Source organism: Phyllopteryx taeniolatus, chromosome 20, assembly GCF_024500385.1.
Source record: "Phyllopteryx taeniolatus isolate TA_2022b chromosome 20, UOR_Ptae_1.2, whole genome shotgun sequence".
Lineage (NCBI taxonomy): Eukaryota > Metazoa > Chordata > Actinopteri > Syngnathiformes > Syngnathidae > Phyllopteryx > Phyllopteryx taeniolatus.
In genome coordinates, this window is record NC_084521.1 from 13,610,822 (window position 1) to 13,636,795 (window position 25,974).

Sequence of the window (25,974 nt, forward strand, 5' to 3'; positions counted from 1 at the left end):
TTGGTCTTGATTCATGCTTGTGTGTGTCTTCTCATCGCATCTCTGCAAACACAGTCGGCATTTAGACTTGAAGGCAACTAATATTTGCAAAGTGTGTGTGTCTGTTTTGCTCCCCCGATGCCTTTGGTTATTAGTGCCCCCGCTTCTCACTGGGTGAATAGGCAGGGAGGGGTGTTGGAAGTCCTGTCGCATCAGATAGGAGGAATTCATATGTTAAAGGTGAAATCAAAGGCAGGCATAAGATATTAAAATAATGTACAATGTTACATGGCAATCATCTTTAGTAGAGTTTATTTCAAAGCAGATGTCAAATTGGAGAGGTCAAGGTTCGGATGTGTACGTATGTGGTTGACAGGATGCTGTTGAAAAATGTTTTGCCCCTCCACTTGGGCCTATTTTCCCCCTTCCATTCCCCTGACACTGCCTCTTTTTGTCTTTCATTGATTTTTGCGGTGTACTGAGGTAGCGCCGCTGCCCTTGTGCTGGTATATAAGATGCGAGGGCGATGTCAGAGCAGGAGGTACTGTATAAGAAGGGGGAGGAAATATGACATTTCAATAAGTGGGCAAGGTTTAGTCTCACCCCTCACACACCCTCGCCTTCACTGGATCTAGGCATCTGTGAACGCTGCATTTCCAAGGGATTCAGAAATGTTCTCATTAGGGGGTTTAGACTCCGTCACGGATGGGCCTGATGTCACAACATTGCCGTCGACCAGCAAGCAATTCTAATTAATAGCGAGTAGATCATTTTGGGTTAGTTTTTTGGGTAACTATTAATGTATAACCCTAAATGTGTTGACATTTTTTCCACCCTATATATCAAACATGATGCACCAGGATTTGTTTTTGGGGGGCAGTGGTTTGCACATGTGCAAAGACTATTCACAGGCATGGCTCATGTTACTGTAAAATAGCCAAATTGGAGTGATTTCTGTGCACATTGCGATTTAAAAACATGCTCTGTATCTTTAAAAATCAGCCCCCCTCATACCAAATCCCCATTTATAGCTCGGCAATTTCCAAACGGCATTCTGTCGGATCCAAATGTAAATCCAATTCCCATTGGAACAGGCCAAATGGTCTCTCTTTCTCTCTCTCTCTCTATTCCCCTCTCTCACTCTATCACTCTCTCTCCGGTCGTCTGTTATCAATTTCTTAGTCGCACAAGTGTGAGAGTCGTCCAGAACAGTAGAGTTGTAATAATAGCGCACATACACGCTTCTCAGAGGCTGAAGTTGCCTCCTCACCCTCATTAGATAGAGAGGTGTGTCAGAAAAGTTACAGGACTGATATTTTTAAAACCCAAGCTACAAACTATATACTACTATAACTATATATACAAACTATTTCTCCTGCTCTCTCATCCTTGACATATGGCACTTATAAACAAGCAACCATTCACACTCACATCCGCAATTTAGAGTCGTCAATCAACCTACATGCATGTTTTTGGGATGTGGGAGGAAACCGGAGTACTCGGAGAAAACCCATGCAGGCATGGGAGAACATGCAAATTCTGCACAGGCGGGGCCGGGATTTGAACCCCGGTCCTCAAAACTGTGAGGCAGATGTGCTCACCAGTTGCTCACCGTGCCGCCAAATGTGTACCAATTATGATAATTTGCAATGGTAGGAAAGCTTGCAAATGTCCTTTTGCATCCAATAATAGTCGACAAAGTAGCCAGACAGCCCTCTTTTTATGAGGTTACCAATTTGAGCACAGGCTTTGTGGGAATAACACCGTAAATACAAATTGTGCTTTATGAGCTGGTTGGCACCTTTTGATAGCATTCCCTTCCACATCTGTAACCTTGGAGATTGCACAGTATTTCACCATTCAGCCACCCCTATTGTTTACGTGGAATTTTTTTTTTTTTTTATTATTAGTTGTTTTTTTTTTTAAACAGAATTGTTCTAGCTTCCCATATTGTAACAGCAATTTGAATTCTTTCTTTCTGGCATCTTCTACCAAATAGTACAGCGCAACTCTCTTGACTCGAAACAAGTAGTTTAATTAGTTTTGGTTTGAATGGATGAGTGAGACAAAACATTAAGCCATTTAGTTTAGTTACTGTTAAAGCATTTCCCCATCGATTATCTTCATCTGCCTGCATGTTGCATTATGTATTGAAGCATCCCAGAAGGATTCTACTACAGTTTCTTGCGTTGTTGTTTCTTTGTACGCCCCTGCTAAGCACCTCCATGAACTTTCTGACTGCCTTCAGACAAGCACCTGCAGTTATGAGAGGCAGGGTGGTCTTTTTTTGGTCATCCTTTAGGGGGTATTTTTATCAGCACCAGCAAGCAAGATTGTGCTCTTGAACAGGGAGGCTGTGCCCTACAGCACCGCAAAGCAGCCACCACCCACGTCTCAACTTTAATAATTTACATGTCTGTGTCTCTCCTCTGTCCCACTGTTTGCGCGCCTAGTGTTTATACTCCCAGGCTATTTACACCTGCATGGCTAGAGCAAAAGCAAGCAAACAATGCAGCCCGATAGAGACTGATGCCGCCTAATCATCCATAGCATCCAGCAAGGAACTTTGCTAAGAAATTAGGAGTCTTCATCCATGGAATTTCACAACGGAACAATGACCGCCATAGGCGCCGTTAACTTGCATGGCGCTGGTGGAAATTTAGTCAAAGACAAAGGAGAGGAGAAAAGAATGAGAATAGGAAAGCACTGAAAGTAAGGACTTTGAATGTTGGAACTGTGCCTGGTAAAGCTAAGCAGTTGGTCTACATGATGAAATGTAGATGTACTGTGTCCAGGAAGGCAGGTGGAAGGGGCAGTCAGGCTACAAGCTTAGGGGAAGGGTTCAAATTGTTTTTCCATGGTGTAGATAGGAAGAGAGAGGAAGAGTTTAACAATGTCCTGGAGGTTAAAAGTGTCAGATCGAGTGATGAGGCTCAAGCAAAGCAAAGCAAATCAAATTTCGCGCATTTTGTACACAAGGTAACTCAATGGGCTTTACATGATTAAGCTTGAAATCGAGCGTGTTATGTTTGTTATTAGTGGTTACGTGCCACAGGTAGAGAGAGAGAGAGAGAGATGAATTTTGGAAGGAGCGTGACAAAGTAGAGAGACTCGTGATGGCAGCAGATTTCAATGGCCACGTTGGTGAAGGCAACAGGGGTGACGAAAAGTGAGTGAGCAGGACTCAGGACAGAAGTGAGTATAGTACTGTATTTGTGGGCAGCATTAATGTTTCTTGCCAAGAAAGACGACCACAGGTGCAATATGGGCGATTTCCCAGATCGGGCCTGACGTATTTGGTTTGAAACAACAAAACTTCTTTTAGAGTGACATAATCCATGACCAACAATTATGCCCTCCGGTAGCCCTATTGATGTCGACCAATCTTCTTCTTTTCCTTTCTTCTTGTCCCTTTAGGGGTCGCCACAGCGCATAATCCTTTTCCATGTAAGCCTATCCCCTGCATCCTCCACTCGAACACCAACTGCCCTCATGTCTTCCCTCACGACATCCATCGATCTTCTCTTTGGTCTTCCTCTAGCTCTCTTGCCTGGCAGCTCCATCCACTAACCAATGTTTTGGAACAGGAATCGACGCCGACATACAAATATCGGTGCTAGTACTATCTAGCTACATAGCTACATCCTCCAGATGGGGTCATGAATCCAGCAATAAAAGAATGGGAACATTACCTCAAGCTCTCATAGACGAATGGACAGCCCAAAATGTCCTCTTTGGAGCACCCGGCGTCTACACCAAGTTTTTATCCTCATTTTATTTTGGTAGCGGTGACATGTTTTCCGGTCCCGCCTACTCGGGGTATGTGTAAGTGTTTGATTTGACGAGCCCACTGATCATAAAAGACAAGACACGGTAATATCTTAATATATCGTGTCGTGTTTCCCATCTCTGACTGAGATATGTCTAGATTTTATGGTTAATAGTCTGACATAGTGCCATTGTGAGAGACCAAATTTGTCTTTGTCATAGCTAGGCATTAGATGAAAGTTGACAACCTGTAGCAACCCTTAACAGAACAATCAGAAAGAAAAACAAGAATACTAAAAGAGATTTAACTATAGGGGAAACGAGAAAATGCAATACAAAGGAGACAGACAAGATTCCTTTTTCAAATGTACAGTAGATCCAATTTAGCAGCACCTCCATACAACTGGACACTTTGTTCGGTACCCCTGCACAAAGATAATACTTTGACACAGATTTCACACAATTGCTGCAGCAGAACTTTTTTACACAGAACCCAGTGAAGTGGGATTGTGCCACACATATCTGCACTTTTATACAGGAAGATGGTGACTAATTGCGTAGAGTGTCAAAATCTGTGACAAATAAAATACTGCAACAATTGTTTTCAACAAAACGGGGCAAGAGAAGTGGGCCTTGGTTGTCAATTACACTCTTGAGGGTACAAATACAGCTATTGTTTGCCTTCAACGATCCACCCACTTATGCCTGATCTTTGGTCACAGAGTCATGCATTACCGCCGGTACTGTACTCTCAATGCCAAAGTACCTTTTCTTTTAAATCAAATCAGGCAAAAGTAAATCCTATATTTGTTATCCTGCCAGGTGCAGGCATGGAAAGCAGCATCACTGATCACATTCTCTCCCACACTACAGCCGCTGTTAGCCCAACCATTTTGCGCTCTTTATCATTCCGTGGAGTTGATCGTAACTCCTGGTGGCGGCACAGTCGGCTGTGACACAAAATGCGCACAGAGGATTGCTGAACAGTGACCATGCATGTGCACACTCTGCACACTGAAGATTTAAATTCTGAGAATCCAGACGTTTAGCTTTGACTAAGATCCATTTAAATGCCTTGCTCTGATTTGTTGAAACATAGCCTGAATCAAAAGCGTCTGTACTGTGTGAAAGGCGTTGCTCAAAGCTAATTGGCTGTCAACGTCCAAGCAATCCATCTTTCTCCTAATTGTGCTTCAGCGAGAGTTTGTATGTGGATTCCTGCTTTGTAAATCCCCCCCCCCCCCCCCCCCCCCCCCCCGAGGGGCCCCTGCGCTCCATGATAGGGGACGAGGTTGTGTAGCAAGTGATAAATCACTGCTGTCCAGGTAAACAAGCAGAAATGTACTCAAAAACACAAAGAGATGCTGCTTGGTCCTTGTGGGTGTGCAAATGTTTGTCAGCCATACTAAAATTCCTGTCTCTATAGAAGCTCATGTCACCCGGGCAGGTTTTCTACATACCGTACAATATACACGCATTTGTGTGGCTCAGATTGAATGGGCTGGGATCTGAAGTTCAGTTGTGAGCCCAGTCACTGGAGCCTTGCCTGTTATCAGTTGATGATCCTTAGAAACTGACCGGCACGCTCCACATCATCTGGGGGATTCTGTGGCTGGCAGTACTCAGGCAAGTGATTGGAATTCTCATGACTCTTAAAGCGGTTTATGCTGTAAAATGACTAGTGGGGCAGAACAGAAGCAAAAACCCCTTTTTTTAAATTTATTTATTTATTTATTTTTTTAAATATGTTCTATTGAGGTGAAAACCTGTTTGACACTGCCTGGCAAAGACTTCCCCGCCCATCAGTGCCATTGAGAATGTTGGACTTTCCTAAACCATTTCAACATTTTCAAAGCTTTCTAATGGAAATGATAAAAAAATCATGGATTTTTAATGGACTAGTAGCAATGCATTATCTGGTATTCACTTAATACTTGTAATGTCACAATTGCAATAGGCATAGCAACTCCTTTGGAAATTCATGTGAAAGTACTTTTTTATTAATTTTATTTATTGTTTGATTTATTTTTTTCACTATGCGTTCATAAAGTACGGACAAAGCAAAGCCATTGAATAAAAAGATAACTATTCAGGTGTGTTTTAGCCCAATAAATCATTTAGTCCTTGCTCTGTTTGCTCTGGGCTCGACTATCTACAGCCGAAAGATTAATTTGATCATCTCATGTGGGAGGCATACTGGAGTGAGGCCTGTCTCGTTTCCTGGGAGGTTTGCCGCATTTCAAAAGAGATGATCAAATCATGTGAGCCTTAATATCATAAATAAATGCAGTGTTTGCCATTGGGTTAAGGTGGTTATAATCACATAATTATTTTTCTCCTTAAATATTTCCAATCATTTGTGTGGTGCATTGACTGAAATGTGTTGAATGGATAATCATGTTTCACACCATTCCGCAGGCGAGTCATTGTCTCTGATCATGTTCCTCCCTAGAATTACTGAACTGACAGCGATTTTCAAACTCATTAAACTTTCTCCCCTCATCTACTTGAAATTCTGCTCTCATGAGAGTGAAGTATATTGCTTTCTGTTGTATCTCTTTAATAACTTCAAATTTTCCATAGATGTGAATATGAACGTTTGGTCTATATGTGCCCTGCAATTGGGTGGTGACCAGTCTCTGTTCTACCCCGCCTCTCGCCCAAAGTCAGCTGAGATTGGCTAGAGCTCACCCGTGACCCTAGAGAGGAGAAGCGGAATAGGGACTGGATGGATAGATGGAGGGGGAACTAAGGGGTCTAGCCTGAACACTGATTGATTTATGAATTTGTTGAGACGTGTCCCAATACTTTTACCATGTAATGTTTCACTTACACTCCCGTCTTCAACTAAAGTTCTGTTTTAAATGAACTACAATTAGAACAATATGCTAATGTGTCTATCCTGCAGTGGGATGATGTTTTGCGCACACTCATTTGCATGCATTCTTTCATCAACATGCATGCTTGTGCATCGCTCTGGGCCTTTGGCTCGTTGCGCCTCCTCCCCAATTTTGCAGCATTTAAAATGAGGCTTTGCTGCAGAGAGGCCAGCTTGTGTTTCGTAGTGATTTTCCACTTGAGTGATGAGAGCTGTTTGAACTCATTAAGTTTAAAAGAATGTGATGTTATTAGGTGTGTGTTAAGTCCTGTAGCCTCGTGGGATGAGCAGCTGAGTGCTGGCTATCACCCAATGTGCTTGTCCCTTTGCATCCATCAACTTGAGTGCAGTTGTGTATTTTCAAATACTGTACTTGCGTCGCAAAAGTTGAATTCAGGCAGGCATGGCAACTGGACTCTTCTTGGTTGTTGATGTTTCACCTTTAATCCAAAAGGCTTCAATAGTTTGAAATGTTTGGCGTCGGGGCCTCCATTTTATGTCTCTGGTGGCGCATCAAATGATGGTTGTTGTTGTTGCCAGGTGTGGCTGTTGAACGACCATATTACATACCAATGGCTTTTTCACATGCCTGGTGGCAACAGTTGATGGCCACATTTCCAAATGAATGGGACAATCTTTGGGGGAGGGATTTCAGGACATTGTTGTATGCAGATAATAAATCATGGCGTAAACCTCTGTTTGGAGAAGCTGTTTCTAGTTTGGCAGATGGCTTCTTTCATACCTCTGTCAAACCATCAGTCCTCCCTGTCCAGAATTTGGAAATCGTTGTCCTCAAAGGAATGTCACTTTTTCTTTAGAAGAACCATCTGTGTGGTTGGGATAACCAGTGATGCCGGTAGCGTATTACAAAGTAATGCGTTACACCTCCCCCCGGTAAATCGGTCATGGAGGGTAAGGACTGACTCACTGAAGGACTTACAATACTTAGCTTAAATAACATTTACAATGAAAATTGAGAACTCTCTACTTCTTCTGGAGACCAGACTGTGAGCTGCACAGCTGGCGTCACGCAGTAAGAAAAAAAAGTTTTCTCGCTTTTTGCATCAAAATTACTGTGGTGGGAGCAATGCTGTGTGTGTGTGTGTGTGTGTGTGTGTGTGTGTGTGTCACTCACTTTCACGTTCGCATGCATGCACGTACAAAGACACACACACACTCACAGTTGCCTTCATGGATTGTGTTGGCATCTCAAATCTGCACTAAATGGATGATTTAATCTGGCAACTAATATTTCACTTATTGGTTCATGTTGGAGTCACTGATGACGTAGTGGTACACTCGCCTGACTTTGGTGCGGCCAGCGTGTGGTCAGTTCCCACTCAGTGACGGTGTAGTGAGTGCGAATGATTGCCCGTGTCTATATGTGCCTTTCGCCCGAAGTCAGCTCGGATAGGCTCCAACGCCCCGCGACCCTAACAAGGATAAGCGGTGTTGAAAATGGATGGGTTCATGTTGATGACATCATTCTCTAACGTTTGTGGCATACATTACCAAATAATGGGTATAGTTAAGCTAATGCTTTTTTTGTACTGTGGATAAGTGTCATTTCTGCCACTTGGCAGGTGCTGAAAGTAACTTTTTCTAACTTAGTTACTTTTGAAATCAAGTAATCAGTAAAGTAACTGTTACTTTTTCAAGGTAACTGTGGCAACACTGGGGATAACCATGAGACGGGGACATGGGTAGGCAGGGGAGGCAGAGCCATAAAGGGTGGTGTCAGAGGTGTCAATTTGAGGCATTTATTTATCTTTAGTGCAACAACGGACCTGTCTACTAACTTTGGCACACTGTCTATTAAAGGGATGGCCACTCATTGATTGAGGAATGAAGGTATTTTATTCATGATCAAACTAATATATTGAAATAATGAAAATGCTTTTTGTGCAACTGTGGGTATTTATTAACTCTGTGGTTGGGTTGTGGAGTCCTGTCATTTACTTACGCCTGCATTCATTCATTGCACATCATCCCGATGCATCAAGCAGTTTCTCTTGATTAATAATCAATACTTTACTTTCAATGAGGCAGTCTGTCTTCACTCATCCTTTCCTGTAATTATGCTTCACTCCATGAAACAGCTGCCACAAATTTGGTTCCTCACGTTAGCCTCTTTCACACTGGCCATGTAAGGCAGCATTTTCCCAACCCGAATCACTGTCCACACCCTTTTGTGTTTAAAGTAATTGCTGCAAATCTAATGATCTAAAAGTGGGATTCAATCTTAGTTGTGTGTAAGTGCGTACATTCTCGAAAATAAACCGCTTGGCTGGGTCCCATCTGAAAGGGACAGGCAAATAAATCTTGGTTCTACTGGTACGCCACTGATGCACCAATTTACGAGGAATGCAGTGTGAAAATAGCTTTTGTTTCTGTGTATGTGACATTTGGTGCATAAATGCAATTAAAAGCTTTTTCAAACAGGGAGGGAAGCAGTAGAGCCTACAGTAAATGTACTCAAGAGGACAAACAAGAAAGAGAAGGGAGGACCGTGTTAGCGATACTCTTCTCATTAACGCCTTTTGTCAAACACTCTTGTATGCAACACAAACTACTCCCTGCAGTCTTACGTGATGAAAGTTTTTTTCGGTGAGGTGGCATGCCTTTATCCATACTTGTCATGAGATACAATGCATTGGATCCCATATACTGTAGCTGTATGGACCAAAACATAACTTCTCAGTTTGTAGACATCTTTGCTAAAACCTAATTGAATAACATTCAATTCAATTACCTTAATAATCTGTTCAAACTTGCTTTGGTTCATTACCATAGTACATTAGAGTATGTGTAAATCAACACAATCGCTGCTCATTTACCAGCCGAGCTTGTCACCCAGCTCGCCACAGTGGATTCAGCTCAGTCTCCTCTCCCCTCTGAAACCAAATCAGCTTTTCTGACATCTTATCAGCAGAAACCAGTGGGGTGAAACCGACATCTGTGAAGCGGTGCCAATGTTTTGTTGCTTACACAGCAATATTACGGTCGGGAGAAGCTCGCAAATCCCAGAGAATTGAAGTTTAAGCCATTTTTATTTATTTATTTCTTCTTTTTTTTTCTTTCTCGATTTAGCAGCCAAATCGATTCTCGGTGAGAAGTCTTGTTTTACCATGCGTCTATGATGAAATTAGTTTACTGACAGTGTTGGTCAATACTAAGTATCATTTTGACATTTTGATGCCGCATATGAATGTGCTGGTGTACTTAATGAAGTGGTTGTTCAAACCCACCACACTTGCACCCATCACCCTGAGAGATGAGCTAATAATCAAAGGCTTTCAACCGTGAGTAAGCGAGAGATGGTGTCCGTCCGCCCCCGGCCCCGTGCCTCCTCTGCTTCTCATCGCTGGAATTTCTCACTATGACAGCATTGGTATGAATAATACAGTGCTTCCCTGCTTTGGCCAGCAATGTGATTGTTTGCACACACATGCTGCTTGACATGAAAGCGAGCGGGCAAAAGAACTGAGACGCGGAGTAGAAGTGTTTTAAATTAGTCAACCGGAGGAGGCTTTAGCGTTGAACTCCGATGTTCACCGTGCAACGTCCTGTGATCTTTGCATTTTGCTGTCTTTACCGTGCAGCATTTTATGTTCATTGTGAATCGGCAGTGGGCATTTCTTTCTTTGCACTCACTCCATAGGGAAATTGGCAATCATTCTGGGGTGTGGTTTGGCTTAAGTTTTTTTTTTTTAACCCCTCAAAACAATGCTTACTATAGGAAATAATGTAAACCAAACTAAGTTGTTCTGGACTCTAGCCTCTCATTATCATCAACACCTTTATTAACTCTACATGCAATGTTTTATGTAACAATTTAACATTAACTCTTGTAAAGGTGTAAAGAGTGGTTAACCACGTAAAAAAATAAATCAAGTAAAACCGCCCACCCTTTGAGCAGCCATAACCTTTCCTAGTACAGTACGTTCCATTTCTGTTTTTTATGGTTGTCATCACACTTTATTGCTATTACTGGTGGTCATAAACATTTCTCGCCCATTTTTGGCGAGTCTACCCCTAAAGTGAATCGCACCACCCCTAACATTTTAGAGATGATTTGATTCTATTTATAGTATGCGCTTTTTAAAGAAGCTTAAAAAAAAGTGTATAATGATACCGAACTTGGTTGAAACTTAATATTTTAACAACAAAAATACAGCTCCCTCACCCCTTGTCTCAAATATGGTTGTTCCACCCCTCTGGTCCTCTGTTTGAATTGCAATGAGAGACACCAACTGTCGTGCCATGTGCATGTGTTAATATAAAAGCCAAGGTGCTGCTGACAAGCTAATTGACTGGATGGCCATTAACATTATAACTCTTATCAAGGAGAGAGGCAGGAGGAAAGAGAAGATTTTATACATTAGTATTCAAAGTATTCACAAAAGTCAATTGCTGTTAAATTGTGTTTTCACATGTAGTACATTGCATTTCATGGAGGAGTCCTCCAAATATGTCCAAGGTCCTTTTCAGTTATTTTTAGTACACATTATAGCGGGATGGTTGACTCCAGGGAAAAAAATAAAATAAACATGCATACTCTTAATGTGTTGCTGTATCAAAATAAAGTTGTTCTTTGCCCAGGTTAGTTTTCTAATGACAAACTCCAATCCATTCCTGGATTGCTGCTGTGGCTCGACATTTAAATAACCTTTGTCAGATTGGATGGTTTAGTGTGGGGAATTAAATGGCATTAAAAGGTACAAAACAATGAAGTTTATCTTGCCCGGCTGGGAGCTTAGCACCCTTAAGAACCGGCACCCCTTAGAATCGCCCTTGCTGGTGGTTCCATCACAAAAAAGCAAAAGATAAGCAGACTAGTAGAGTAAATCATTTAGTGGCTTACTGAGTTTAAGTATCATTGGATTTGCTTACATTTTGTGACATCACACTTTGACACCTATGTACTTTTGATACATATTTTTTCCCCTAGCAAATTTACAAACTTGCTAACTGAATTTTTTTTTTTTTTAAAGCAACGGCCCCCATCATTCCCGCCATCTGTCTTTTGTCATCAAAATCCTGTGGAAACGCATGCAATGAATGGGAAAGGATGCGATAGGGGATTATTGTGTCCGTGCACGCATGTGTGTGTTTTGTTTGTGATTCGTAATGCCACTGATTCATCATCGCCGTCACTCTCCCACGCCCTGTCTGCCAGACTGAGCGGGGGATGGTGCTCTGGATCACGGCTCATGTGATGGCTTAAAGGAACGCTCACAGTTACCTTCACTCCGATGAGAATTCCCTGAACTCTGCTGTCACATGGTACAATGAACAGACCGTTTTCTAAAGCATCTGTCAGAGTGATGCACCGACTATGTATTCTGGCCATGTAACATGGAAAACAAGGGTGTCATTACGCCAAACCCAGGATGCCTCAGTTCTAGTGGCAATCCCTGCAAATTATATGTTGTTTTCCTGCGTGAACTTTGATCACCACTGCTGGAGCTCTTTGTAAAATTGTAATCAAAATGAATGTTGTGTCGGTTATTCACCAATACAACTCATTCCATGCAATCTTGATGAATTGCACGATTTAGAGGCTGATAATGGATAATTAATAGCAAAGGATAACTATTTACAAATGATGGTATTTTTCAAAGTTTATTAAATGTTAAATTATTGTTCAGTGATCATGAATCTCTTTTATACAGAGAGATGCCATAAAAATAGCTGCATCAGAGCTGTATTAGAAGATCCTGGTGAGGTGGGATATTGCCACAGCTGTGCGGAATCGGACAATGAGATGCGTGACCATGTCTGTGCCAGCTTCGTGCGTGATGTATAAAATACTTGTCGGACGTTGGCATTGCTTTGCATACTGTATGTTTCAATGCCCAAACTGGTTCTGTTCGTGGAACCTCACAAATCAACCGCCATGATTCCCAATTCTTCTGTCACCATCTGGTCTGATCCAGAGGGATTCACTTTGGAACTCTCAGCCCCAGTGTGAAATTTTGTGTGCGGTGGAGTGCCTGAGTGGTTTTGACTCAGTGCCACGCTGCCTGCCGCTGCGCGCAGCAGTCACTGCTCACAGCGTTAAGCTTTTGTGGGACTACACGACTACAAACTTTCCCATCAACATACACATTTGTCTTTTATATTTGCGTTCAAGTTAATCATCACTTTATTATGAATTATCTTTCAAAGATGCAAGTGTCACTCATCCTAACAGTCATTATGAAATCAATATCTATGTTGATGCTTTTTTGGCACAACATGTCCGCCATGCTATGTAAGGGCTTTGCGCATGCACAGTGTCATTCATTTTACTGGAAAAGTGTGCAGTGCGCCTTCTCTATAATTTTCGACTCGTAATTCCCCTTAAAGGAAATTGCTCAGATGGAGGGACATCAGGCAGCAATGACACTGAGGACAAAGGCTGCAGTGATTTAGTCTCTTGATTTGTGTTGTGTGACTAACTTTGTGCTCTCATGTGTGGGGGCATCCAGAGGCCTGTTGAACCATTCATTTTATTCCTAATTGCTTGGAGTACAGTCACATAGCTCACTGTATTGCCTTGCCTTGCACCCTTTTCTCCAGTGAAATGCTCTTAAGTGTAGTGAATGATATGGGTCACAATTGCAAAAGAAGTGGGGTATTCCATTGGGATACTTTGGATTTATAGTCAACCTTTTAAGTTAGTGAGATAGCTAGGTTAGTCTTAACATGAGTCAATTTGTGTTTTGTCCAGGGTGGATGAGGTAAAAGGCCGAAAAGTTGGAAGTACTCAGAAACTCAAACAGGGCTGATAGTTCGTTTTAGATTGCTCAGGCCAAAAGAAAAAATGGGGGGAAAAAGAAGCTAAAGAGCAACGTTATTAGAGCTGACTACTTGATAATGACCTGTAGCGTTAAACATTTATGTAGTCTTGCTTTGTGTGTGTACAGGTTTCATTTAAAAAGTTAGTAAATCTAGTTCAAGTAAACTTTAGCATGCCATTGACAGCTTGAATCATGTTTAACCTAACCCACATTATGCGGAGCTTCATGTGGTTAAACCCGGAAAACAGGTCAGCGGACTTCATGTGCAGAAAGAAAGAAGTGCTTGGACCTGTTTTACCGAATGCGGCGGTTGGTTGCACGTAACCCACTATTATCCAACAACAAAATTGTGGCTAGTGAAAATGCTAAGTGGCTAGTAACGCTGGGAAACCACGAGCCACAGTGGCTGGTGAGCAAAAAAGTTAATGCCAAGTCCTAACTATTAAATATTCACATGGGCAAACATTTTGTTGTGAGAACTTCAAAAGTTGGGGGGGGGGGGAACACCCACACAAAATGTTGCCAAAAAAAAAATAAATCAAAGCATAACATCTGATGAACAATCCCATTATAGCTGGTCATCCATAATATTAATGATAGTGACGTGATTTTGCAAAGAACATAAAGAGAGAGCATTTCCTTTCTGATAAATTTTCCTGTTGTATGGTTGCTGCCCTCTGGTCATTGTGTTGCTCTTTGAAGTTACCGGGCGCACATGCCAAAACTCGATGTCTGGAGCTGTTCTGTGAACCTCTGTGCACCGGAAAGTGAAATAATCTCTTTCACAGAGCTTCTTGTCTTATCAGGCAAGAACAGTTTGCTGCCTCCTTTACTTCTCCATTGAAGATTTTTTTTTTGGGGTGGGGAGGGGGGGGGGGGGGACTATAATATATAGACTGGGGATGTGCTTCTGCAAAGGACTGCTAAAAATATCTTGAAATAAATGTAAACTCTTTTAGCCTGCCTTTCATGGTGCCAATCACTGCAATGACCTTTACTTTGGAACTCTCACACGGCTGACGTGACGTGAGCCACCACAAACTACAATCACAACAAAAATGTCAACGTTTTTCAAATGTCAAAGTACATGAATCTAAACTAAGCATTGTTATCCTTCTAAAATAAAAGTTAGAACTTATTATTACATTGTGCACTTGTGTGTACTTGTCAGACTGCCTCAAACAGGCTAGCAGAGTGGGCTCTGACAGCTACTCTTCACCTTCAGTGTCAGACCTTGATCAGGTTGATCAAGTTTATCACCTTGATCATCATCTTTAATCTGCTGTTTCACCACCGTTGTCATCAATTGCGCTAACGGTGCACTCCATTGTGAAGTGACATCTTGCACTTCAACATGGCTCCTGAGCGATACAGCAGTCTCAATAAATGTTGTTGTGTATGCAATGCTTTGCTCACTTGTGTGTGTGTGGGACTGACTTTTTGCATGCACAAAACATATTGCAAATGTTGTTAACAGGTTGTTGTTGTTATTAAGACCCCTAGTGAATTGTGCCCCCTGCAAAGGGAATTGCAGGTTTCATAATCCACACAGACTAGCTTGATGCAGAGGTTTGGTGGTAAACGTAACCTCAGGCTATTGTGCATCTAGATTTCCCACAACGCTGAGTTATTGCAGAGTTCTGCCACTCCAGATGTTGTCTCAAAAAGTATTGCATTGGGTGCCATGGGCTGTATGTGTCATGACAAAGTTTACTCCCTAACAGTTTTAACTGATTTAAAATTTTGCTTGAAGTATCTTTTAGTATTCTGCAAGTGTGGTATGAATGTGCTCTGGGTAGTCGTCAGTGTATTTATCCCTAAGGCAGAACAGCTTGAGGTTTTGTAAGAAAGATCTTTTATTCGCAAAGGAAAAGTGCCTAACTGTTGCCAGGTGGTCTTCCTCCTAAATGTAGACATTTTAATGACATGGGTAAATAAAGGTAATGTACCGGTGTAGCATTCCTTTGTAAGATGCAGGCGCACATGCATGTAAAATCGGATCTGTCACTCATATCCATGTATATTGCAGGAGGCTTCTCTCTCCATTCGCCTTCCTGTCTATGTGAATGGCAATCAGAGAGCCACAGGGAGGTGATCAATATTCCGGCGGCTTCCCACTAAGGTCACGAGCCGGTTTTTGCCTCCGCTCGCTGCCATATGGTTTAAAAAGATCCATGCACAGAAGCCAGGCTGGAATCATGTTGAGAAATTCTCATCTGCTTTTTAGCATTTGACCCACCGGCTTGTCCTCTGTCCACTGGCCATTTGTGGCAGCTCGCAATAAATAACCTGACCTGTTTAGTGTGGTCGTGGAGTATCAAACAGCACTAGCCAGGGAAAGAGATGGAAAAATTCAATTTTGTACACCATTATGTAAATCTTTAGTTTTTTTTCCCATTTTCTATTTATGTTCCTTCCATCAATATCTTAAACCCAAGTCAGTGGATGTTGGATTAAAGGCCATTATTTCTCGTTATCTTATCTAAAAGAATCAAAGCTAGATCAATATTAATGTCCGTTAGGATTTCGGAAAGGCAGTGGTACAGCTATTTATTCTGTTTGGGGCGCACTTTTTTTTTTTTTTCTTCCCCCCCCCCCCCACAGGAATAATTTCTGGACCAATTATTTACAATCAGTTTATCCCATATGACTTGAAAGCGAGAGGCAGGGCAAGATTTGAATGGAAACTCCAACCCTTAAAGTCAGAGTGTTACTATAACGTTAAGGGCTCTATTCTCGTAGATGGCCAGCTGCGCTTGATCATAAAAACTTCCCCATCTTGATTTGACGCGCAAGACTCTGTGCGTGTTTTCCAATTTGGCAGACCTTCTGCGCCAAGCTGGGCGTGTCGGCGCAGTGAGGGTGTGCCCTTGGGGATCCACTTGGCGGTGTCTCGCAAAGTCCATCTAAACTTATGCTTACTGGGACCAACGTCTAAGTTCTGGCACAGGATCCAAAGCGATTTTGGAGAATTTGATAGGAGCGCAGTGTAGTCGTGACGTACACCCCTGATGTCAACAGTTACAGCCAGCGCAGCCGCCGTTGTAGGCATTACTTCCGCATTGAACGACGCAGTTCAGTCAGTTGGGCCAGTCACGTGGGCAAGTTAGCCACAGTGTATTTCTTGTGACGTCGTTACGTCACATGGTTTACGAGGCCACTCAGGTGCTTAAATACTGTAACAAGGAAGTGAAGCCTTTTTTTCCTCCCGCCCTTGCGCTGGATCACCCCAGCTCATTATCGCGCCTTGACAAACATCATCTGGCGGCCCAGATGTAATTGGCAGCAGGCCAGTTCTGGCCTACGGGCGGCTAGTTGCCAACTTTTGTCCTGTTTTTGTTTTTTTTTCTTCAATCTTCTCTGTCCAGCACCCTGTTGTTTTTATTTTCTGATTAAATAAGGGTTTTGATTGATAGATTGATTGGTTGATATTGGAACATATTGGACAGAACCTCGGTCAAGCTTTATTACGTTTTCCCAAAATATAACTCAATAGAGCTCTTTCAGAACGCAAAAGATCTGCGAGGAGAACGAGAGCAGGTTTCCCAGCATTGCAGCCAGTCTAATGAAAGGGGAGAGATGATGGGAGAAAGTGTAGATCCAGAGTCAGGAGAGAATCCATAGAAATCCCTTTCACTTATTCATGCAGCAGCTTAGAATTTATGGGACTCTCCCAGTCTCATTATGCATGTTTTTCCCATAAGCTCGTGCAGCTCATACAACACTTGAAAGTTTCTAGTCTCTCCTCTTCCTCACTCCAGGGAAGCGATGTCATGCTTCATTCATTGAGAAGCCTTTCTACTTTTATCCTAAATCCCTTGCGCTCCTCCACGTCTTGCTAATTTTTATTGTACTAAAATTAGCTTCCCACCTCTTTTTTTTTTTTTTTTTTTTTTTTTTAGAATGCTGAGAGTATTGCATCACTATGTTGCTTTAAATTTAAGCAGCACTAGAATATGCAAACAATTTGGACCGAAATGGACTCATTATGCTATGCAATCTGTGCACGTGACTGCATGTGTTGCTTGGACATGTAGCTCGATTTACAGAATGATTAAGATTCCACACTTAGAACTTTGTTCATTTCTTAGTTCAAATGTCAGCAGATGTGAAGCCTTTCACAGTGCAGTTTGTGTTATGGGTGATGGTACCTCTTAGTGCTCTTGCTATTCCAATGAGTGACCAGGCTGACCCATGCAATAGTGTTCCTAGCTAGAATGGCGCCCCTCCAACAACGCTCACGCACTAATGAAAAACACACTTGAATGGACCTCAAAGTATATTTTCTTCCAGCCATTCATTTTCCATAGCGCTTATCCTTACTAAGGTCGCGGGCGTGCTGGAGCCTATCCCTGCTATCTTCGGGCGTGAGGCGGGGTACACCCTGGACTGGTCGCCGGCCAATCGCAGGGCACATATAAACAAACAACCATTCACATTCACACCTATGGGCAATTTAGAGTCTTCAATTAACCTACCATGCATGTTTTTGGGATGTGGGAGGAAAACTGAGTATCCGGAGAAAACCCACGCAGGCACGGGGAGAACATGCAAACTCCATCCAGGCGAGGGCGGATTTGAACCCGGGTCCTCTGAACTGTGAGGCAGATGTGCTAACCAGTCTCCTACAGTGCCGCCATTTCATTTTCTTCAAAATTAAAATATACTGAATCATAATTAAATATGTAGTCCGTACTGTAGCTGCGGATAGCCAGTCTTAAGCACCCTTCCAAATGATCATTAGTCATGGTGGAAAGGTATTTGGTATTAATAATCATGTGGGGAAAAGGCTGACCCACTTAAGGAAGTGGAGGTAAATAATGCCGTCAGGGCTTAACTGTGCCGTGTAACTGTCGTTCTTGATAGCTCGAGGGCTTTAATTAAAGATATTTCTGCTTTGTTTTTAATGTCTTGGATCAATGTGCCAACTGCTTTAATGAATGACTTTTTACCATCGCTCCATCTCGGAAGGACTTCTTTTGCTTAATGTTATACCGCTCTGTGCAGCTGCATATATTGCACATGCCATAAACTGCTCCTGGGCCCGAGGCAGGAAATTAAGGAGCTGAGGCTCATTAAACAGCTCTGCCCAAAGATGCAGACAATGATAAATCCACTGAGAAGGAGGAAGGGTGTTTAAGAGGGAGGGGAGCAGGCCACGGAGCCCCAGGGGCCACTCTGGATACTATTCCTTTTTACTCCCGCTTCTTTACCATGCCTGCTCCTTCATTGAAGCACACTAAAAATACCATGAAAGGACAGTCCATCTAAATGGCATGTTGGTTCCTATTCAGGATGGTAAAATCAGTTAAAATGTACACCAATTTAGTCAGATATAACTTTTTATATTCACTGCTGCACAGGAATACAAATAGCAAGTTAGTGTATGTGATATAATCTAATGAGTGGGGACAACAGAGGATTTCCTTTCCATTCAGCATTGTTTTTATTGCAAATGTGTAATCCCAAGACACAACATTAGGCACTCCAACAAACTACATCGTGGCTAAGCGATTTCACCAAGTATACTTGCAGGATCATATTATAGACCCTATCCCCCAACAATTCTGCTGCTTTCGCAAAAGACTGTAAACTCTTGCTGTTTGTAGGGGATACGGACCGAGCCCGGCTGTCAATAGAGAACATTTGCAAGTTATTGACACCCCCACAAAAAGGTTTATACTGTAATGTAATTACCTATAGATGACACAAGATGTCAGCAAAGGACTTCTGCTTCTTTTCCTTTCGGCTGGTCCCTTTAGGGGTTGCCACAGCGTGTCATCCTTTTCCATGTAAGCCTATCTCATGCATCCTCCTCTCCAACACCAACTGCCTTCCCTCACGACATCCATCAAGCTTCTCTTCGGTCTTTCTCTAGCTCGCTTGCCTGGCAGCACCAACCTCATCACCCTTATCACCCTTCTACCAATATACTGCTCTGGACGTGTCCAAACCATCAAAGTCTGCTGTCTCTAACTTTGTCTCCAAAACATCTAACCTTGGCTGTCCCTCTGACGAGCTCATTTTGAATCCTATCCAACCTGGTTCTGTCACATAACACACCTGACACCTTCCTCCACCCGTTCCAACCTGCTTGGACCCGTTTCTCCACTTCCTGACCACACTCACCATTGCTCTGGACTTCTGCCACTCCAGACCTCCGCAGGCAGTGCCACAGTTCCTCTCTGGGTACTCTGTCTCTAGATCTGCAAACACACAATGTAGCTCCTTCTGACCTTCTCTGTACTTTTTCATCAATATCCTCAAGACAAATAATGCATCTGTGGTACCCTTTCTAGCTATGAAACCATACTCAATTCTGTCCTGAGTCTAGCCTCCACTACTCTTTCCCATAGCTTCATTGTGTGGCTCATCAACTTTATTCCTTTTTAGTTCCCACAGCTCTGCACATCACCCTTGTTCTTAAAAATGGGCACCAGCACACTTTTCCTCCATTCCTCGGGCATCTTCTCACCAGCTAGAATTCTGTTGAACAAGCTGGTCAAAAACTCCTCAGCCACCTCTCCTAGATGCTTCCATACATCCACAGGAATGTCATCAGGACCAACTGCCTTTCCATTTGTCATCCTCTTTAATGCTTTTCTAACTTCCTCCTTACTAATCATTGCCACTTCCTGGTCCCCCACAGTTACCCACCACTTCATCACCCCTGTTTCCTTTACCAACATGTCCATTACAATCTGCACCAATCACGACTCGCGCTCTGTCTGGGATGCTCAGAACTACTTCGTCTAGCTCCATCCAGAATTTCTCTTTCACCTCTAGGTCACGTCCTACCTGTGGGACATCCCCGCGAATCACATTATACATAACACCCTCAATTTCAAGTTTCAGCCTCATCACTCTATTTTCACCTCCAAGACATTCTTAGCTAAGTCTTCCTTTAGAATAAACCCTACTCAATTTCTCTTCCCATCTACAACATGGTAAAATAATTTTAACACTGCCCCTAAACTTCTAGCCTTCACTTGAAACACACTCAAAAGTCAAAGCTGAGCGACTGGTGGAGGTATTTAGTCATTTATGATTTAAATGTCACTTTTCCAATTTTATATTTAAAAGACAAATGACTAATAATTCCATTTACACAATAAAAGCACAAACGCAAGACTATTGATACAAGCGGTCTTGGTCATGAAGCAGAGTGTGAGCATGCAGCATTCTGCTCTCCTTCCATTCTGCTGCAGCACTAATGGTGACAAATTTACTACCTTTATAAAAGTACTTTTGCTGACCATCCACTGCTTGTCAAAGAAGCAGATAACAACATTACAATGTTAATGTGTGGGACAAGCCCACAGGCATTACAAAAGGCGGCCTATAAAATAGGTTTTGAACCTACAGCGCGTATATAGATTGATGGTTGAACATGTACACTTTGTCAAGGCTTTCAATATCGAATCATATCGAAATCACCTTATGGAACGGATTTAAAGAAATCAATCTGTGTTGCAATTTGCGCTAAAAAAAACAAAAAAAAAACAAAAACAAAAAAAGTGTCTGTTGCATTTGTCATTTGTGTCTGCAGGATTTTGAGGACACAGTCCCTGGAATGGTATTACAACAATGTGAAGAGGCGCTTCAAGAGGTTCGGCAGCGCCAAGGTTTTGAAGACTTTATATAGGAAGCACATTATAGAGAGAGGAGCACTAGCTGATCTCCCAGGTAACCTCATTCTTTCCTGTCAGCGTGAACCCTCACTTTCATGTGTGTGTATGTGTGTGTGGTGTGTGCGCGCATGCATGTCCACGTGGTGATGGTTTCCCTGCAGCCATGCCTTGCCAGCTAATACTACGTGCAAGAGGCTGCATCCGTGTTTGGTTTTATTTTTTGTCCTCAGCGATTCGCACTGTGGTGGGCAGCAGCAGGGAAGCTTTTATCCATTTTTGCTCTCCCCTCCCGATTGCATTGTTTTGACCCAGCTGCAACATGATCAGTCTGTCTCCACAGGGCATTATTTCCAACCCCAGTAGGCGGGATTAAATGGATGAAGGAAGCACTGAGGGGATAAATCAGGTCAGACTTTGGGCTAAACTGAATGAGGGGAAGGTTCTGGACAACTGAGGGACTGTGAGACATTTTGTGTGCATTATTTAGCAGGCCAGAATGATGTGGAAGTGTATTATTATTATTATTATTATACTTAGTAGTAGTGGTGGTTGTTGTAGTAGTAGTAGTAAATAGAGCAATTAATTAATATGCAGTTAAAAATATATTATTTTTAATATTGTTTGTCATGTATAAGTTAAATTTTTAAATATAACAAATGTTCAGGTTGTATATCTCTAAATTGAACATACATTTGCTATTAAATAAAAAATCAAATTAAAAAGAATAATAAAATGTCAAGCGCATCCATGGTGTGCAGAAATAAATAGTAGCGTTTCATTACTGTTCAATTGGTTTTACTGACACATGCACACGCAGACATTCAGTATTTGTTGGCAAATCACAATTATCTCCTTCCACTGAAAATGATGTACATGAAAGGCCCGTGTGGCAGTCCCACCTTTCTCGCTCGCTGTCTGTTTGAAGGTCACACATTCGCTGTGGGGCACGTGATCGATGCAAAACACCCACCGCTCTCGCCACGACGTCAAGTCAGCCGCCATTTCGCACCTCCCCGACAATTCAGTGAAGATCAGTCCTTTGGTGATGAGTAAAGACATAAAAACCAATGTACCTGCAGCGCATATAAAATCTGCCAAAGTGTCAGCAGTCAATGGGAAAGCGTTTATGAGAATGTTTTACATTCCTGAGGTGTTGCCCCTATTTGCATGAGAGGCCATTATTTTGAGTTTCTGGGCCACATCATAAAAGCCCATTCTGGAAGTAGAGCAACAAAAATTATGTAACAACATTGTTATTGAATCCATTTTTCTTCCCAAATGCTGCACAAAATGGAATGGAACACACACAGGAATCACAGTGTCCAAGAAGTTTGAATATTACAAACAATCATATTACTTGCCTTATAATATACATTAATATTAAGAAACACAAGCTTGGCTAAAGTTTAATCAGAAGATGAATACAACTGCTATCTCTGATTTGGACATCAACAGGATGACCCTGCTCTCTTTAGTAGGATTTTATATGGGGAAAAAAATCCACTCTTGTTTTTTTGGGGGATCGTTAAAAATATATATACTTATTTTTTTCCAGACAGTTTATCTGAGATGATTTTACACGTCACCTATTTTTTAGTTAAAACATAATTTTCCAAATATAGTCAACAATTATAGTAGTCTCCCGCTTGTATATTTATTTCTAATAATTGGAGAAAAAGAATATGCAACAAATTTTGAAATTTACAGTACGATTATTATCCATCCAATTTCTGTACCGCTTATCCTCATAAGGGTCGTGAGTGTACTGGAGTTATTCATAGCTAAACTGATAGTTATGTTTTATTAAAATGTATTACTCTATTGTATGTTATGATTAGTTTTTTCTTTGCTGACTGGCTGGGAGAAATGTCCTTTGCAGATTAAAGTCTTTAAGGCATCTATGAAGTGAAAAGCAAAGTCGAGCATTCGAGGTGGGAGATCGATTTTAAGCTATGCTCGGGAAAACCAGCTACTGCATCTTGTTCCACATGAAAGTGCCAACGTTGACTTGAAATTCTCACCTCACAGCATGTTGCGTGTCGCAGAATGTTAATCAACCCTTCAAAGAGTTCAAAACAAGTTTATTTGAGGACCTGTGGGAGTGAGCCAGAAAACCGGAGAAAAGTGCATTTTGTGCTACTTTCCTCTGTGGCTCAGCAGATCTTTAAAACGGAGATCTATAAGCTTCCTTTTTACCATGTAGACTCATATCGCACCTCTTTTACTTGGGTTGCCGTGAGATGCAAGCGTGACGGGACTGTTTGTAAGTGTAACGTAGGAAGGATATTTTTTATTTTTATTTTTTTTATTCTTACTGTGAAATCACATTTATTTCAAACGGGGGGATTATAGTTGTCCCACTTTTCTCGTAACATTTGCGTTTGTTCTCCCATGCCGGCAAACATCTGTGGGAGGCTTTCCACCTTCACCGCCACCAGCAGGGATATGACGACTTGGGAATTGTCCAAATGTATTGTCACCTTTTTCCAAATGTAATTTTCTCACAGATTGTAAATAAAGACACTTTTTCTTTTTAAATACAAACACAAAGAAGAAGAAAAATATTCTTGTGCTATGATTCAGGGGCTTCACACATCAAATATCGGACAAATAACAATAATCAAATGAGTACACTTATGAATGATATCTATCAGGAAAACTGTTACTAACATTTGCACAGTTAATATTGCGCTTCCTTTTTCATGCTCTCATTCAGAAAGGCGACGTGCAGGACTTCAAGTGGCAGATTGCTGCTAACTTAGCTATCGCTGAAGGGCAACTTTCACTGATTACGTAAAACACGCTAATAACACATTACACGCTTACACGCAGGAAGGCAACAATGTATTTGACACTGTTACAATGAAAATCATGCTACAATCACACATCTCTACCACTTTCAACCCACCTGGTATTATATATTCAAAATAGTGGAGATCCCTGTCCATCGCTGGACTTTCTTTACCTCATCATACGGGTTCCCTGTTTCGTAGTCTCTGCTTTCAAAATGTTCACTTTCAATTGTATCGCTACCCTCCGTCTCCTCTTGAATTACATTTTGGCTGTGTCATTTGAAGTGGAAAACTGACTCCTCCAAACCGAGGCAAGAAAACTTGGAACTCTTAATAAGAAATCCCTTGCATTGTCAGTTATACTGTGCTACGGGGAAAAAACAAAACAAAACATATATATATATATATATATATATATCAAAACAGGAAGGCAACTAGCCAGTAAAGTCACGTTTCCATTCTCAATTGTCGCAATCGTACAAGTAGGAAGTGAAAGAAAGGGCTTGAAATGATTCTTTCATTGCAAGGGAGTATCATTAAAGAGCGCCTGAGATGCTCTGACACATTGAGAAGGAAGTCATCATTTCTCTTGTCTATGTGCTTTCAGGTGAAAGCTTTGTTCCTCAGACTATTGTGCATGATGGGCAGAATGTTAAATAGAAGCCCAGAGTGACCGTCTCGGATGTCTGCAGTGAACGTGACAGTTGGTGCAGTAATTGGACAAAAAGTCTGCTCTCCCGCATTTGGGGACACATGAACATAAGAGGAGGGCCAACTGAAACGCTGACCTTCGTCAGCCGAAGCAGATTTTACTCTGAGTTGACAGTCACTGTCAGAATGAATTACACACGTTGCGAGTTCCTCGACTGATCCCCAGCCAGTAAGTGAAGCATTGACCCAACTTTTCAAGAAGCAATTTTTGTTGTCATGTGTTGGGTTGATTCCCCTGACCCCGGCCATCCGTTTTCCCATAATGACATTTTGATCACTACCATTTAACATTAAATGTATTTAATTTACAGTATTATCCCCTGTAAATGTGAATGTCATACAGTCACCATTCCAAACTACATGATGTCCAATATTCTACCAGATTGAATTTCATTTAAGCAGTGAAATAGTAGGAGCACCTCTGTGTAATGTGCAGTTTTACAGCATTGCTAACTGTAATCACAGTTATATACATGAATTATACCCGATAACATAAAGACGTAGTACGTTTAATGTCGGAGTGGGTAGCTTGTCCGCCTCACAGTCGAGAGTTCCCGGGTTCGACTCTCAGCTCTGGCCTTCCTGTGTGGAGTTTGCACGTTCTCCCTATGCTTGTGTGGTTTTCCTCCAGGTACTACTGCTTCTTCCCATAGTTTAAAAACATGTCTGTTATTTTCATTTGAAAAAATTGTAGTAGGAGAAGTAAGGCTGCTGTTGTTGATTGTACATACCTGTAATTGCATAAAAGCATTCAAGAATTTTTGTTAACCAATTGGACTGTTTGTGTTAAGTTGTGTAGTGGGTTTTAGCAGTTGCTGGATCTATAATGTAAAACAATTTATGCTAACAATTTCAACTGGGGTTTACTGCATGTGGTTTGATTTTATGACAGATTGCAATTATGCTGGCATCGCTTCAGCAAAATCAGAGACAAAACTTTAGCAAAAAAAAAGAAAAAAAGAATAGTTGTGCATCGAGGCTTGTTTGCTTTCCTCATCTGTTGTTATGTTTGTGGAGATCCTGTCAGTTCAGCCCTTGTTGTGAAAGCATTGTTAATGAGACATTTGCTGCCATATGCTCCGTTGTAATTGAAAGAAAAGCGTCTGGACTTTTTCCGCTGCGTTCTGCCTGATCTAAATGCTAGCAGCACCTCAGGAACTTTAGCATGAAGAGAAGCTGACTATCTCATTTTGTATTTATTTTCTCTGCTTATAATACTCAATATCCAAAGTGTCTGGAAACACCCTTAGGGCCATAATAGCAAAAGGCAGATGTCTTTTGTAATATAGTAGTATATTTAAACAACATTGATGAACACTGTGCATAGCACTCTCAGCATTAACAACACAACCCAATTCAAATAAAGTTGGGACGTTGTGCGAAATGTAAATAGAGCATTCAATTATTTGCAAATCCTTTTCAATCAATCC

General features: G+C 41.7%; 1 protein-coding gene across 7 annotated transcripts in view; it reads left to right on the top strand.

Annotated features, from left to right (window-relative positions):
• The window catches only part of myripb (myosin VIIA and Rab interacting protein b), an 87,903-nt gene that overhangs the window by 38,090 nt on the left and 23,839 nt on the right, over nucleotides 1–25,974 (top strand). For 6 of the 7 annotated variants that reach the window (XM_061758050.1, XM_061758054.1, XM_061758051.1 and 3 more), the window contains one exon: nucleotides 20,960–21,096. The exons of the other annotated variant lie outside the window; for it this stretch is intronic. In XM_061758050.1, coding sequence (XP_061614034.1) covers nucleotides 20,960–21,096 — 137 coding nt within the window. The remainder of the gene's footprint in view (nucleotides 1–20,959; nucleotides 21,097–25,974) is intronic. 7 annotated transcript variants of the gene reach the window in all.